The sequence below is a fragment of the Antedon bifida genome, chromosome 2 (genome assembly GCF_963402885.1).
Source record: "Antedon bifida chromosome 2, ecAntBifi1.1, whole genome shotgun sequence".
Taxonomy (NCBI): Eukaryota; Metazoa; Echinodermata; class Crinoidea; order Comatulida; family Antedonidae; genus Antedon; species Antedon bifida.
Genome location: NC_136227.1, coordinates 8,902,708 through 8,919,977, shown reverse-complemented (window position 1 = coordinate 8,919,977; position 17,270 = coordinate 8,902,708). Strand labels below are relative to the sequence as shown.

The 17,270-nt window shown below is 33.8% G+C and overlaps 3 protein-coding genes across 3 annotated transcripts in view; 2 read left to right on the top strand and 1 right to left on the bottom strand.

The window, feature by feature from the left end:
* Positions 1–1,347: 1,347 nt before the first annotated feature.
* On the bottom strand, positions 1,348–4,912 carry LOC144836172 (fibrinogen-like protein A). The gene is made up of 5 exons (XM_078691399.1): positions 4,834–4,912; positions 4,240–4,484; positions 3,893–4,012; positions 2,191–2,455; positions 1,348–1,583 (listed from the first exon to the last, which is right to left on the bottom strand). Exons 1-5 carry the CDS (start codon positions 4,907–4,909, stop codon positions 1,357–1,359), a joined length of 933 nt encoding a protein of 310 aa, XP_078547525.1. The 5' UTR covers positions 4,910–4,912; the 3' UTR covers positions 1,348–1,356.
* Positions 4,913–6,987: 2,075 nt separating this feature from the next.
* The window catches only part of LOC144836169 (sialin-like), a 31,604-nt gene continuing 21,321 nt past the window's right edge, over positions 6,988–17,270 (top strand). The window contains exon 1 of the mRNA XM_078691396.1: positions 6,988–7,006. The gene's annotated coding sequence lies outside the window, so the exon portion shown is untranslated. The remainder of the gene's footprint in view (positions 7,007–17,270) is intronic.
* Positions 9,279–15,862, top strand: LOC144835409 (sialin-like). The gene is made up of 9 exons (XM_078690494.1): positions 9,279–9,488; positions 10,673–10,733; positions 10,948–11,106; positions 11,202–11,297; positions 12,221–12,348; positions 13,311–13,460; positions 14,354–14,486; positions 14,902–15,143; positions 15,655–15,862. The coding sequence occupies exons 1-9, from the start codon at positions 9,279–9,281 to the stop codon at positions 15,817–15,819; spliced, it is 1,344 nt and encodes a 447-aa protein (XP_078546620.1). The 3' UTR covers positions 15,820–15,862.

Below are 17,270 nucleotides of genomic sequence, written 5' to 3'. Positions count from 1 at the left end.
GTTTCATGCTTTGGTAATAAGTGCACAACTTGGCTATTTTTATGGCGTTAACTGCTCTACTACAAATTGTATTAGGTGTCACTAACTTTACGATGTTGCTGGAACTTTTTTTTAAAGCTAGATACTTTTGTACCGGTGCGTTAGTTCGTTTATACAAAAATGTGTCCTACTAACTGCACACATAAATCAATTATACTAAGAAGGTTTACATGAAATTTTGAAATATAGCAGAAAAATAATGTCTATATCCCTCCTTTTTCCCATTATGTTTGTTCGTTTTACAAACGTTTGGTATTGCAGACACTCTATAAACATGGTGTTTAAAAATTGTTATGGGGACTGTATAACGTTTCTATTGGTCTAATAACTATTATTATTATTATTATTATTACCTCCGCCAAGGAGGTTATGTTTTCACCCTGTATGTTTGTGTGTGTGTTTGTGTGTGTGTGTGTTTGTGTGTGTGTTTGTGTGTGTGTCTGTGAACAGCCTGGAGGCCACAGTTTTTATCCGATTCTCACCAAATTTGGCAACAATGATCTATGCCCCAAAAGCTCGGACGAGTTCGAATTTGAGGGGAAAAGGTCATATGTCAAGGGCTATCGCCACCAATACAAGCACCAACGGCCAACTTAGTTGGTTGAAACCAACCATGCAGGAAACTTGCAAGGTGATTGACACACCTTACCGTGAACCCGGAAAGTACTTCTACCGCACGAAGAGTTAAAATTTACCGATTGAAATCAGAAAATTTCTTATAAAACCCTTTATAATATCTTCCTAAGATAGAAATATGGAACAATAGCGTAGTACTGAAAACTAATGTTATCAAATCTACGTTTCGCGGTACATCTGAGATAGATAAGGTAGATATCCAAGGCGGAGATTAGTACCGAAGTTTTTCCATTGTGCTCGCCTATGTCAGAATTAACCATAATTTATATATAGATTATTACTGTAGCCATAATAATTGGCAAGATGAAAAATATAGTGTCTCTTAATAAGGGTGTCCCAAATACGGGTTATCAAATAGGCCTACTTTTGTATAGTTCTAACTGTTCATAAAATTGTATTCATTCATTTTATAATTGGAAAGAAGCTTAAGCAAAATATATCGATGTATTTAATACAAATGAGCCAGCTACCAACTGATATACATACAATTATTAATACTAAGTAAAACTTCAATCGATTCATACGGTTATAAACACAAAATAAACACATCCATTTCATTTCTTTTTTCCTGTTCTGTGAGTATTTAGTGACATGAGTTTACAGCGCTTATTCATACTATAATTTCATGATAAGACAAGAGAAGGGAGAATAATTGTGTTTATGTTACTAGTTTTTTGACTACTAATAGTTACGCTTTATTTTCATTTCTGACCATCCCAGATTTTCCAATTTACTAGTTCGGGTGTAGCACTTAAATGAAGATCCATACTTTCCATTTAAATGACATTTGAAACAACTGTGATACCACCAGGCGCCTTCATGGTCTACAGCACAATTACCATTTAAATCGTCGTTATCTTCATCACGTGTCGTAAAACCTTGCCCTCGATGAAGTATCATCACATCAACTGTTTAGAAAAGAAATGAATAACGATATTTTCTAAAAACATTCATTTTATTTTAAATGTTGGTTAACGTCGTCATCGTAGCCTAGTAGTGGTGGTAGTGGTAGCGGTAGCGGCAACGGTATCGGCAGCAGCACCAGCAGTAACAGTAGTAGTATATTTCATGATCTAATCTAACATGATTGTTGACACGTATAATCACATTCTGATATGTTTTGGCTTTAATGTCATAGTCAAATATTTAAGAGCATTGGAATCTTTAAAGTCCATTCAGTCTATGCCTTAGTTGGTAACACGAGTATTATTGACATATAGTCAGGAGAAACAGTCCTTTAGATGTTTAACGCTTTACTATTTGATGAAAATTCTTTTAAAACCTGTTTTCCACTAAACTATCAAACAGTTTCGCAATGAAAAATGTGTGAAACCATTGGTTGTGTTTTTTCATATACCTAATTATAATCTGTCGAAACTGGTTAAAGTGAAAAACAACTTGTGGAACTTGAATTAATTAAAATAAAAAAGGATTGCCATAGGGAAATATGAATCCAAAATGCATTAAACGGACACTTTCAACCATGACATGCTTGTCAACAATCTCTACACTTACCTGTGTTGCCGTTTAGTTGATTGCCGACTTCCAAAGTGTAGTCATCACCTTCATTACTGATTCTGAAGGATTCGTATACTGAATAGTATGCTTCACCAGAATCCGTTTTCATATCAATTCGAAGGTTATACTTTCCAGATGACGTCATCTCATGTATATTGTCATTTCCCAGCCAGAACTCACCGCACATATTTCCAAAACCATTTTTATATTCTTCCCAATACCGATAAAAGTTCAGTGAATCATCCTCACGCCGCTGAAAAACCTAGAATACAGTGTACATACGATTTAACAAGGCCATATAGATGGCTGCAGTCGCGTGCTCAAGTTAGTGTTCCCCGACCTACCGACCGACCAACCAACCAACCGACTGACCGACCAACCGACCAAAATTGCTGAACATGTTTAAAAATGTTGAAAATGTTTAAAAACATTTATATATTTTTAATTTATACGTGCGTAGCCTGTCACTTTTGACGTGCTCGAATAACGTAATTTCGAGTTGGAAAGTGAATCAAATAGGATGACATTATTAAAGGAAGGTTTTAAAACAGAAATCGGGCAAAAAGAGTGCGTATTAACGTTTAACGTGCAGTGCGCGTGCAAGAATCTGCGCACTCATTGCAATTTTTTAAACGCGTAAAATTGCCTGAAACGTCCTCTAATTTCATCGAAAATAAATTTGACAATTTAACAAATTTTAAGCGCGCGTACGCATTTTCTTACGTTATATGCGCTAAGCACGTAATTGTATTGCCATATGATGAAATATGACCTGAAATGTATGAGTACCAAATTTTATTTAATTGTGATTCATGCTTGTGAAGATATGATTACAAACGTGATTTCGTTAAATCGTGCGTAGACCGCGTAATTTTTGATTGCGCACCGTGAAAACATAACCACATCGAGTCCTGGCCATAAGGAAAATACTGTGAAAAATTGACTTAGCTAGATGAAACTGATATCAAGAAAAGGCCATATACAAGTTAGTGTTTACCGACCAACCGACCAACCAACCGACCGACATAGTGAGCTGTAGAGTCGCGTTGCACGCGACTAAAACCGATACGGCTCCTTTGTAAATTTACTACAGTACATTTACCTATTTACAGAAATCAGAGACAGGTTTTAACATTAACATCGGGTTTCATGATGTTAAGCTCCGTAACATAAACATTTAAAGAAGGATTTCACCCAAAATCCACAATAGAAGGTTTATTACATGTCATGTTATGATTGTTACATGTACATTTCCTTTGATAAAACCAGTTCGTTAAGGTCGAGTTTCTCTCCACCACCACCAACAACAAATCGGCGCTGTTTTGTTATTGTGTGTACTTTAGTGTATTGAAAGACGTGTTTGCAGAATGATGCTGTCAAGTGTTTCCAGTCGATAGTACTACAGCATTTGCAATAAACAGAATTACAAAAGTGTTTGAATGAATTTGGTTTGACTGATTTTATATTTTGTATGCAATTGTTTTAACGTGTATTAATTTGTTTTTGTACACGTAACCTACAGCTGCTTAGATAGACTAAGTCCTACAAAAATAAGATATTGAATATTGATAGTCTGCTGCTTTTTTTTTAGTTTTTACATGTGTAGCCAAATCTAGATGCTAGGCCTACATAACAATGACTATATACATGCCTTTTTATTAGGCCTACGTAAACAAAATCTATAAAAATGTAGATTTACCGTCCATCCTCCTTCGCCAGTATCCATATCACAGTACACAAGCAATGCGTTTCTACCAGTCTTGGCAATTGGGTATAATCCGCTTCCACCGCTTCCCAAAATATCCTGGCAATCTTTCACCTAAGTAAATAGGCAAGAATATCAACAACATAACAGTGGTCTATAAAATCTTATTCCAATTAATAATGAGAGAGAAGGCATAATTCAATGTATATTGATGATGATCCAATTAAAGCATCGTCAATTATGTTTGTTGCACTATCAGCAACCATGGAGGAAATATATATTTCCTCCATGCAGCAACCTTTACAAATCAAGTTTTACAAGAAAACATTTGTAATACGTACGGTTGGCCGTAGTGTATACGCCCGGTGACTGCCTGTTTTTTCCATACCCAAACGCCCAGATAATTCACATAATTTTGATTTGATGTCATAGCGAAATGATTGACAGCCAGGAGTAAAACTCAAACACAACAGAGAACATCGAGTTGCACTTCTTGTTCTAGTAGTAGCAAATACTGAATCAATTTCTTTTGATTTCAACAAATTCCGTTGGTTCTCAAAAATTGCAGATCGCATACAGGATTTACCTAATAAGTGTATATGAAAAAAAGAAATGCGTATAGAAATAAACTCATACTATAGGCCTAACTAACTTTGGATAAAGAAGCATACTTAATTTCTTGTAGTTTCGTATGAATCATTAAACTGTCTTTTAATACTTTTATAAACAGAGAAAAGCTAAAATGTTTACTCCCATTAATCTGGTATGCAAATGTTGTGGACTAAATTACATCTAAAAAATAATAATTATTATATCATTATTTGTTCACAAATTACGTGGTCACATCGCATTTTATTGGCCACCACCAACATTTGTTCATTTCACGGAGGAAGTCGTGACATACATATTTTAAGAACAAAAGTGTTTCATCCTACCTGATGTCATCGGGATATTACAGTGAAATAAAAAGGTACAAAAGATCACAGTGAAGCTGTACAATATGTAAAACATTTTGAAATGGCACTCACTCTTCTAAACCTGACTAACATTACCGCGAGACAACGTTGTTGTCTCTCGCACGATCACCTACCTTACTGTAATGCGTAATGTTCCCATAAAACATAATGCTTATCATCGGCAAATAAATAATATTCGTAGTTCATATTTTTAAGAAAATAGTTAGGTATGGTTTTTAAAAAGACATGAAAACGATTATTATAAGTGCACGAGTCAGATTAATAATAATAATAGTAATAATAATAATAATAAAATAACGGCTTTATAAAAGTCAATTGAATTTGCTAGTAAAAACACAACTCAAAGTTTAATATCTCAATCTAATCAATATGTGGATTGTTATCATTTACTTGTTCGGTTTACTGATTGTTATTATTAGATACTGTAATAGTGTACAATATCTAACAATAACATAAATTACAAGATATCACACTATCTACCATGTCCATAAATTGCGGGAGTATCAATCAATCATGATGTTTTCCAAAACTTTTAAAAAGAAAGATGTTGTGCTGATTTTATTGTATTTATCCAACGTCTTAATGATGTGTGTGATTTAGGCTAATTTCACTACAAGCATGTGTATGCGAGTTTGGTGTAAAGGTTATGTAATCAGCCTTTCAACTAACAATAGTTTCAGTTGACTAATAATAGAACAGGAACGCCAAAAACAAACGGGTGAATTTGAAAAGAAATAGGTTTTTAAAACTACTCGTATCAAAAATCCTGTACATTCAATTAAATTATGTTTTAAAATTATAAATCACAAATTATAACTCTTGCTTCTTGTACAAAAATGTATGTATTTTCATTTTGGTAAAGATCCTGCTTTTTTAGTAACAAACTAACTAACAAACAAACAAACAGACACACGCGATCCACTACATATATACCTCCTTGGCGGAGGTAAACTACTATTAGTCTACGGACAGAAAATATATTCTAATAATATTAATAATATTAATTGTTGGTGGTCCATGGTATAATTAATATTTAGTCCATGGGCTGGAAGGGGTTACCGTGCACATAACTTACCCCTACCCCAAAAAATATTTGAAGATAAAACACTGATGATCATTACAAACGACGCAAATACATACAATGCATCCATATATTGTTCTTGTTAACATCGATTTTTTCACTCTATATGCTCGTGTGAAGAAAATGATACCATAACTGTGGAGTATGTGGTGGGCGAAGGGGGGGGGGGGGGGGTTGTCATGGTAATCCCTTCCCGCCCATGGACTAATTGTGGTAAAACATAGTACACCTTTCCATAGCACTTCACAACGGTACACGGCAGAAATGCATCAAACGAGTAGATTAACTAACGTTCAATTTATGAATTTTGTGGAATAATAATTATAATATTTCAACTTTCTGCAGTGGTCCGACTTCTTTGTCGATGATCCTCGACGCATACATGCCAATAGAGCGATCAGACTGCGCATACGATTTATACCTGGAATATTTTTGTATTTATTTACGATATTACCATTGATTCGCAAATTCTTCCTATATTTCTTAAGGTGAAGAGACACCTTATGCTTTATACTTTTTCTTTAATTTTGTCATGTCACCGCTGCGTCGGTTTTGTTTTCATTTTATTGTTTAATATATTTATACTGAATAAAAAAAATCCTCCTATAGAGGGCCGCGTCAATTGAAATGGAAAGATATTTATTTGGTTACAGTGATTTATCATTACTAGCATTATTGTTCTGTTGCAAGTCCTTCAACTTAGTTGTAACACAATTAATACAGGTAGGTCCGGTTTATTCAGAAACAAAATTGGTTTATTATAAGTTTTAATAACTGCATTATTTTATTACTGTGTTATTTTTGCAATTTAGATATTAGACATTATTTCATGGGTGTCTTGAAAACTAAGATCTAGAAAACTAAGACCTAACATATCTTAGTTTTCTAGATCTAGAAAACTAAGATATCTTAGGTCTTAGTTTTCTAGATATTAGTTTTCTAGACACCCCCAATTGAACCAAATTGAAGGGGAATTGTAAGTAACACTCGTTTCTTTTTTATGTATTTAAGTGGATTAACTGGATAATATGAAGAGGTTTCTTGTAGCTGGTATGTATAACACTATTCACAGGCCTATTCAAATTAGTATTTAACAGGGTTCTAATGAAATACAATTGGTGGTTTCACTACAGACCTAGAGACTCTAGTAATAAATAGGTCAATAATGATAATAATTGTTATATTATGATAATGGAATTGAAAGCTTTAGACGTAGAGTTTCTGAACCTCTCACATCAACTATTGCTGCCGACTTTTCTTATAATAATTCAATAATACTGATGTTATAATAACATACCTTCATAGTGAGCTGTAGAGTCGTGTTGCACTAAAAATAAAGTATTGTGTATATATACTTTTGTAAAGAACGTCACACAGTTAATAAGATTTGTTGTAGGCCTATGCCTCTATTGATAGACAAAGATATTAAAAGTTATGCTCGGCAAACCTTTTTGAAAAGGTTGGCTTGACATGAATCTCTAAATAGTCCATCACCATTGAGTCAGTGATGCGTAGGTTTTGATAAAAAGGGGTTGATATAATAAGATATGTCTCATAGCCCTACACGGAGGATTTGAAACTAAATTCTTCCTTCTCCGTGGTACAGTAAGTTACATGTTAATTTTTGACTTTTCTGGAAACATTTATTATGTATTACAATAATAAATTGTAATAATCGGTCCTAATATATAAATTGGAGTTTTGTTATTTCAAATTAATTAGTATTAGTAGATTGGTGCACTATGTACTTCAACGTGATTATGGCCTATTTATTATATGAAATTGTTTACTAAGATAATAATTAGTCCTGTCTACACTATCAAACTAGTTTTAGAAAAAAAAGTATGACGTGGCCAAATATGGTAGTGATATGACATGATGGACGCATTACATTTTGTGGTCACACATAGAGTTTAATAGTGTAGACAAAGCTTTATACAGCATATTTTGACATTTGTTTGACCAAAACCATACAACTGGATTATTATAGAAATCAAATTATGACTCGTGATTTATTAGAACAAAAAATTTCTCAATATGTACTTCAACATGATTATGGCCTTCCATAGGTATGTGTGCCGTAATAACGTTCTTTCTATACTGCACAAGAATCAACATGAGTATTGCGATGCCTAGCTATGGTACGCCGCCAAGAAAACACAACAAACTGTAGCAGTAATGATGATCAATTATATTTGAATACATTACAAATGTATACTCAGAGGAGTAAAACATGTTTTGAACAATTAGGGACCTAAAGCAACAATAATAAAAATGTAAAGCTCTGTTTATACTATCAAACTAGTTTGACAAAAAAACAACTTTGATGTACCCAAATATAGCAGTGGTACGACTTCATCGTATCCATATATGAACACCTCACATTTGTTTGTCACATAAAGTAGACAGATCTTAAATTAGCAGAATTACTTAAAGATGTATTGTCCCCGCAAAAAATGAAGATTAATTAAATCAGACTTTGAATATGTTAAGTTAATCACTTCCATAGAAAAAAAAATGTTTTCACCTATAAATTGACAAAATATATGGTTAAATTCAACCAAAAACCCACTGGCTGGCAGCCAATTTGGCAATTTTTGCTTTAATTACAGTTTTTTCAGGTAAATACATTTTTTTTTCGATCCAATTTTTGGTCAAAGTGGATAACTATTATGTTTCATTAAAATGGCATATTCAAAAAAAATTTGAATTTGAAATATTTTTTCAGGGGGACAATACATCTTTAAGTAATTATAAGTATCATAACTTAATGACGAAATTGTATTATTGTTCATGACGTCACTGAGATCCAAAACATATTAAGCACTTTCTTGATAAACTGAAGTCTGTGAACTGAGAAATTCAAGGAGTGTAGACAGGCAACATACACTTGTCCAACAGTGGCAGATTCGGAGTCTACAAACAAATGTTTACCAGTCTCTATAACTGTTTGGTGAAGTTCTTTAAACTACCGTTCCTGTCATTTTGTTTAACTACAGAATCACATCAACTACAAAACTGCTTTGATTGTTCACAAACATCAGAAAATAGTTTGCCGAGAAGCTACATGGCTTAACGTCTACAGAACTCGTTGTCTGCAGTTTATACTGTCAAACTTTAGAAAAGTTTTCTTGCTAAACTGAAAGTTAACTTAAGTTTACAAAATAAAGTTTGTCATAAAGACTACGAGAACCAAAAAAATAGCCTAAAATAAAACTTATTGCTTTGTTTTTAAATATCTGTAAATAATACAGAAAACATTTTTTTTAAACATAAATGGTACTATGTTTTACTATAGATACCAACATATAATTGGGATGAAATGACTCAGCAAACTGTGCTGAGTGCTTTCTACATTGGTTACATAATCACGCCGATCCCCGGAGGCTGGTTTTCCTGCTGTATAGGCGGTAAAAAAGCCCTGGGAGTAGTGCTACTTTGTGAGTGTATTCTGACAGCGTTGGTTCCAATTGCTGCAGAGGTCAGTATCAATCTACTGATTGCAGTGCGTGTTTTAGACGGAGCAGTACAGGTAGGAATAAGTTGTTTATTTATTTATTTAAAAGCTTATTTATACAGGATAAAAACATATCGGGCATAGATGTAGCACCTGTTTTTTTTTTATATAACAATGAGTTAAAAAATATAAATAAAACACTTTAAAACATACTAATAAAACTGTAAAAATCAATTCAAAATGTCATCATTCCTTCTGTGCTCTGTGTATTGAATTTTTAGCATTTTTCTCCAACACCACATTTCAAATGCCTCTATTCTGTTTATTTCCTCTTTTTTTAATGTCCATGTTTCGCATCCGTATAATGCAACACTCCATACTAATGCTTTAACCACTTTTTTTCTTGTTTCAATACTTGCTTTACTTGTTAAGAATTTCCTGTTTGTTGGGAATTTCCCCTTTGCCATTCCCATTCTCCTTAGAATCTCACTCTTACATCTGCCATCTGTTGTTATTTTTGTTCCCTGGTAGCAAAAACACAAATTCTATACAATATGTCCATCAATTTGATCCAATTAATCCTGTTGAATGCTTTTTCATAATCCACAAAGCATATATACAATTCGTTACCATATTCTGGGGATTTTTCTCCCATCACTCTCAGCACAGCAATCGCATCTCTGGTGCTTCTTCCTTTTACAAAACCAAATTGATCCTTTCCAATATACTCTGCAAGTTTTGATGCCAATCTGTCATTTAATGCCTTAAGTGTTATCTTAGATGTATGCGTTAATTAACCAACAACAACAACCGACAATTAAGCATCAACTTGAAGCAGTGTTTACTTTTTTCTGATGAATAAAATGCATTCTTTTATACTATAAGACTTTGAGAATAGTAAAGAAAACTAAATAGGTTGGGCCTAGTTGCGGGATGTTATATTGTTTGATATGTGCCTACGGCAGACTAGCTCCTTCCGTTAGGTGAAAACCTTTATTTTCTTGCTGTTATTTTGTATGGTTTATACACTTTCACAAACTTTTTAACTACTTCATACACAAACATAGCAAGATTATATACCTAACTCGACAATTGTTTGTAACGTCGTGATGTTTTGACTATAATATGTCAGCACCCTGATTGTTATGCTATGGATTTCTTGAATATTGGTTACTTATTGTATATTCCAGCCTAATTTAATTCGTATTCTGTTCTTAACCTTTGACCCTTTATGGGTACATTTCATTCTTTATTTCTAGGGAGTGGCATTTTCTGCTTTCTTCGTTTTATTAGGAAAATGGACAGTTTATGAACAACGGAGTATTATGGTGTCTATACAATGGCAAGTCAACATTTTTATAATATGAGGTTGTTTTGGTTTGAGGTAAATTATTTTATCATATTTCAATACAATTGGTGGCCATATTTAAAATGGCTGCCGAACTCCTTGATGCACGAACAAATGTAACAAATACCTTTTTTTTATAATTCCCTTTGTCTATTTTACAACATTTTATTTTTTATTTTATGACAGTTTGTCCTGTCCTGTCCTGTCCTGTAGAGGCCATATACAAACATACACAATATGCTCTCTACACGAACAAGTCTTGGAAGTGGAGTTGTTCTGTCATGAGAAAAAAATCCTGGCGTCTGAAATCTGACATCTTTGATGTTGATTTGAACCCAGGGCAATGTAATTGGTAGCCTAGCATCTATCCACCAAGCTACAATGTTGACTACTGTACATTTACCATAACTTAATCTTTCTCAATTTCTATTTTTACACAGGGGCAACACTTTCAACAATCGTTTCAAGTCATCTGTCCGGTTGGCTTTGCACAGCATATGAACTTGGTGGTTGGCCGGTGTCATTTTATACGTATAGTATGCTAACGTAATTTTGTTTTGTCTGTCGTTTAAGTAATTGTTCATGTTCAGTTTTACAGTAATAATAGTTTATCTGTGGATTGGTGGTTATGATGCTCGGCTACCAATCCAAGGGTTCTGGGTTCAAATCCTGTTATATCATATTAAGGAGCTTTTCTCTTTTTCTTTTTCTATGAGCATTTTGTGTATTATATGTTTGACATGTGAACAGGATTGCCATCTTTAAGAAGGATAGTGAATGAAATAGCTTATGCTTTATCCTTTTGCCTCAATAATAATTACAAATATAAAATAATTTGAATAATAGATATCATATATCATTGTTTGTTTTTTTCAAAATTGTATTTTTGTAACTGGTACACAGACACCAAAAGCAATAAAACAAAACAAAAGAATCGCTATACGCATAATTGCATTTAATAAAAATACATAAACAGGGTAATACTAAACAGACAAGCATTCATTAAAATAGATATATAATGTATAACTCAAACCAAATCTCCATAACAAGCAAATAAAAATAAAAAATTCAGAGATAGGAATAGGATAAAAAAAATGTCAAGGCATAAATTAAAATAAATCAAAATAACAAAAGTTGAGAATAATAATATCAAACATAAAATTATTCAAACGAATAATTTTTTTCTCTACATGTCTTCCGTGACTTCAATTAGTGAGTCAGGCAAAAACAAATTTGAATTGTGATTTCCATTGACTTTTTGCCACGCTCATATTCGGAGGGTCAATTTGTCAATCAAACTTTGCACCGACCATAATTTGGTCACGGGTTAGTAAAGCGCTAATTGTGCAACATGATTGCGCTAACCATAATATTAACAGTAAAAAAATGCATTATGTATTTACGTTAGATATTTTTATTTTGTTCCTTACAACTTTGTACTATTTCTTGATTATGACAGGCGTGTTCGGGTTAGTAGGATTGGTAGTATGGACAACACTTGTTTATGAAACGCCAAATACTGACCCGTTTATTACAAAAAAGGAGTTAGAACTGTTTATGTCATCTGAAGAAAGAACTAATGTTACGGTGTGTTACTGTAATCACCCTAAACGCTATTCGTCATTAGACATTGCGCGTGATGTTGGCCTAGCCTACGTTGTTTTTATAAATCATTTGTTAAATAAAAAAACTTTTCTCTCGGCGGCGGCCAGCCTTCCTCTCTTGCCTTTTCGATTGCGCGTCCATTGCATTTGCCACTCTGTACGTTCTGATCGGTCTTCCTTCTTTTTTTTGGTATTTTAGTATTTCGTTGAGCCTATCTGAGTGCAATCCTCGCTTGTGTGTTTTCGTTTAATCGGAGCATTATGATTATACAATGTCAGCCTTCTTTTCTTTACTTCCTTACTCCACTCATCTATTCTTTTATACAAATCTTTTTATTTTATTTTCTCCGACCACCTAATACCTATTATTCTCTAGAATTGAAACTGTCATTGCCCACAGTTCACTGTTACAGTGTATTATTGAGAATATAAAACAAAATGTTATTATACCAATATGGTAATTAGGCTGTAGGCCGCAGTTGTTTTATTGTTTTATAAAAAAGTGCGTCATTCTAAAGCATTCAATTATGGTGAAAAATATAATTATGACCTTCATAAAATTCGAATTTACATTTTTACTTTTAAATATATGGTTTGCTGCCCTCATTAATTTCTAATATTTTGTTTCCTAAACATTAGCCATATTCCAAATATAATTTAAGGAATCCAAGCTCAATATTTACGAAACTGAGAATTAAATGTTCATTAGTATTGCTGGTCCTAAATGAACCGGCGACAAAGTTTGATTTCGGGGCGGGGAAACACATATTCTTACGCTGTGTAGGTTGAGTTGCATCGCTAGTGGGAACCAAGTCTTAGAGCGTCCAGTACCAAATGTTGTACGTTGGAGAAATGCATTAATATTGAACTACCGAAAAAAACAATCAAAAAATTCAACTTATTTTGAAACTATAAAAAATATAATTGTATATTTTTATATCATAGTATTCATCAGTTCCTTGGAAGGCTATATTCACGTCCTCTGCGGTGTGGGCTATTGTGATTGGCTATGTAGCTTTCGACGCCGCGTGGTACTTCAGTATAACAGAAATACCCATTTTCATCTCATCCATTTTAGGATTTGATGCAAAATCTGTAAGTTTTTTTTATAATATTTCATTTAATATTCTTGCTTCTAGTGAACGAGTGAAAATGTCACGCGGTGTTCGGTGTGAAATAGTTTAAACTAATAAAAGAGCATTCTTTCTTCACTCTAAGAATGATTCAAATTAAATTAAAAATGTGGAATGATTTAACAGCTTGAAATGTTCACTCTGTGAACAGTGGAAATCGATAACTAGAGTGAGAGATTATAATACAATAAACAATGTGTTGTGTGTCGTTTTGGAAAGTATAAAGTAATTGACCGATGACTAGATAATTAAAATATTAACTTAACACTTATCCAATGGATGTGCCTTGCAAACGTTGTCAGGTGACACATGACATGTTGGATATGGCCCTACATCACAGTTACAGCAGGAAACTTTAAGGCGTGATTTAACTCTTTACATCAATTTTGATTTAATTACTTGATACTAAACAATCATTCCAACCATGCAAAAAAAACCCAAACCGAAGTAAGGGGATACGACCACGTCGCTAACCAGGGATCGGTCTAATTGAACCCCGGTCAGCAGCAGTTGTGTCTCGGTCATACCGGACTCAGGTGCCTCCTTCCCTACCTACTTAAACTAGATCTAAAACAATCTAGGTGGCATGGAAAATGAGAAAAAAGGGATTAATTATGCTTTTTTGAACAAGTATGTCTTTAGAAACTTCTAAAAAAGAGCTACCGACTGTGCATCTTTAATGCAGTTTGGAAGAGAATTCCAAAACATAGAAGCTGCATAAGATAATTCCAATGACAATATGAGACGGTCTTCACTTTAGCAGGAGCAAGACGATTCTGAGAATTGGAACGAAGACTATTAACCAGATTACATTATTACACATTATTATCATTGTATTTTATTTACTTACTTTAGACTGGTATTCTGACATCAATCCCTGCCATAGCCAGACTTCCAGTTGTTCTGCTTTCTGCTGCCTGTGCTGACTTTATAATTCGCCGTAATATATTGAGCATTTTGAATACAAGAAAACTGTGTGTTATCATTGGTATGATGCTTCAAAATGATATACATATCTTTTATTTTATTGAGGAAATTGATCAAGTTTCTTTCTTTGTTTATTTCTTTCTTTTTTTCTTTCTTTCTTTCGTTCATTCATTCATTTCTTTTATGATGCTTCAATATGATATACTACATTACCGTATATATTTTATTTATTAAGTACATTGACCAAGTTTCTTTCTTTTTTCGTTCTTTCTTTTTTCCCTTTTTTATCTTTCTTTTTTTCTTTATTTCTTTCTTTTTTTCTGTCTACAATCGTATATAACAAAATTGCACTCTTAATGACGTAATAATTTAATGGAGTACTATTATGAATACCATGCAGTATGACTCACAATCAAATCAAATAACAAGACTCTACTCATGTGTCTTAATCAATTGTATGTTTATCTTTTATTTAGATCTTGGAGTTGCTGCAGTTTGTTTCTTTATCATTTCCCAAGTTGGTGAATCTCTAGTAGCATTTATGGTTCTAATCTCAATTACCTTTTGTGCGCTTGGATTCAATCCACCCGGTTTAAATACCAACTCATTGGACATATCTTCAAAATATGCTGGAATAATTGTTGGAATTGCAACAACGTTTTCAAGTATTGGTGCATTCATCGTTCCTGTTATTCTTGGTAAACTAACAGAAAACAATGTAAGTTTTTCCATATTTGAACAAATTGTAGATCGACAACGATTAAGCCAGAACCGTGTGTGACTGTTACGTTTTGTAGGCCTAATTAGAATTTTGTAATGGTCAAATTTCAAATAAATCGTAATTACATTATGTGTGCCATATATAACAGCCAATACCGTATTCGTTCGTAGTATCAGACATTCAACTTTTACTTGGTTAATATTTTGTTCATTTCTTTTGGTTCATTTTGAATATAGTTTTTACTTATTTGAACATATTTAAAAAAAATTGTCATTGCTCTAAAAGTTTATACTAATACAATATTAGTATTGTTGCTATCATGTCTATCGACAATAAAGAAAATAATTTATAACATATCCCATGGGATGAAAGTTACTGCTAGAAGACGCGATACTGCATGTTGTTTATTGTTGCTAGACTTGATACCGCTCGTGTATCGGGTGCATATAAAAGGCTTATTTGTAAATGGATTTTTTTTAAATTGAGATTATAATCTATTTCTTTTCAGAATACATTTAAACAATGGTCGTTTATTTTTATAATTAATGCGGGCATACTGCTATTTGGAATGATGTTTTTTCTTAAATTTGCCAAAGGAGAGGAGCAAGATTGGTCGAAAGAAGGCACAGAACAAGAACAGGAAGAGACAACATACTTAATCAAATCAGAATAGTATTAATAGAATCACACAATAGTTTTGTAGTTGAGCAGTAGTGTTGTGTTTAAACTTCAAATCCCCAATGTTCTAGTCTAAATTAATATATATATATATATATATATTTAATTTGAAACGATAAAGATGAGGAAATCTGTGAGAATGAGAAAAAGTCGCCCCAACCGAACAATACCATGAAAGCCCCAGTGGTCTAATGGTTAGGACATCTGCATATCAAGCAGGCGGTCCGAGTTCGAGTCTCGGTTGGGGCGACTTTTTCTCATTCTCACAGATTTCCTCATCTTTATCGTTTCAAATTAATTAATTAAATTTCAGTATATCACCGGGCGGTTTAGAATTAATGTTCTTTGCCTGATTTGTTTATATATATAAAAGTATCTCTTCGGAGATCCCGCCTCGTGAATAAAAATACTGTAAGATGAGGGCGTATCAATTTGATCTCTGGTGCGCGTGCGTACAACTGAGGACTAGTGCTGTTCCGCCGTACCACGCCGAGAATGTTAAAGAGTCGTTATCCAATCGAGTTCGAACAATACCATGAAAGCCCCAGTGGTCTAATGGTTAGGACATCTGCATATCAAGCAGGCGGTCCGAGTTCGAGTCTCGGTTGGGGCGACTTTTTCTCATTCTCACAGATTTCCTCATCTTTATCGTTTCAAATTAATTAATTAAATTTCAGTATATCACCGGGTGGTTTAGAATTAATGTTCTTTGCCTGATTTGTTTATATTTATAAAAGTATCTCTTCGGAGATCCCGCCTCGTGAATAAAAATACTGTAAGATGAGGGCGTATCAATTTGATCTCTGGTGCGCGTGCGTACAACTGAGGACTAGTGCTGTTCCGCCGTACCACGCCGAGAATGTTAAAGAGTCGTTATCCAATCGAGTTCGAACAATACCATGAAAGCCCCAGTGGTCTAATGGTTAGGACATCTGCATATCAAGCAGGCGGTCCGAGTTCGAGTCTCGGTTGGGGCGACTTTTTCTCATTCTCACAGATTTCCTCATCTTTATCGTTTCAAATTAATTAATTAAATTTCAGTATATCACCGGGCGGTTTAGAATTAATGTTCTTTGCCTGATTTGTTTATATATATAAAAGTATCTCTTCGGAGATCCCGCCTCGTGAATAAAAATACTGTAAGATGAGGGCGTATCAATTTGATCTCTGGTGCGCGTGCGTACAACTGAGGACTAGTGCTGTTCCGCCGTACCACGCCGAGAATGTTAAAGAGTCGTTATCCAATCGAGTTCGAACAATACCATGAAAGCCCCAGTGGTCTAATGGTTAGGACATCTGCATATCAAGCAGGCGGTCCGAGTTCGAGTCTCGGTTGGGGCGACTTTTTCTCATTCTCACAGATTTCCTCATCTTTATCGTTTCAAATTAATTAATTAAATTTCAGTATATCACCGGGCGGTTTAGAATTAATGTTCTTTGCCTGAT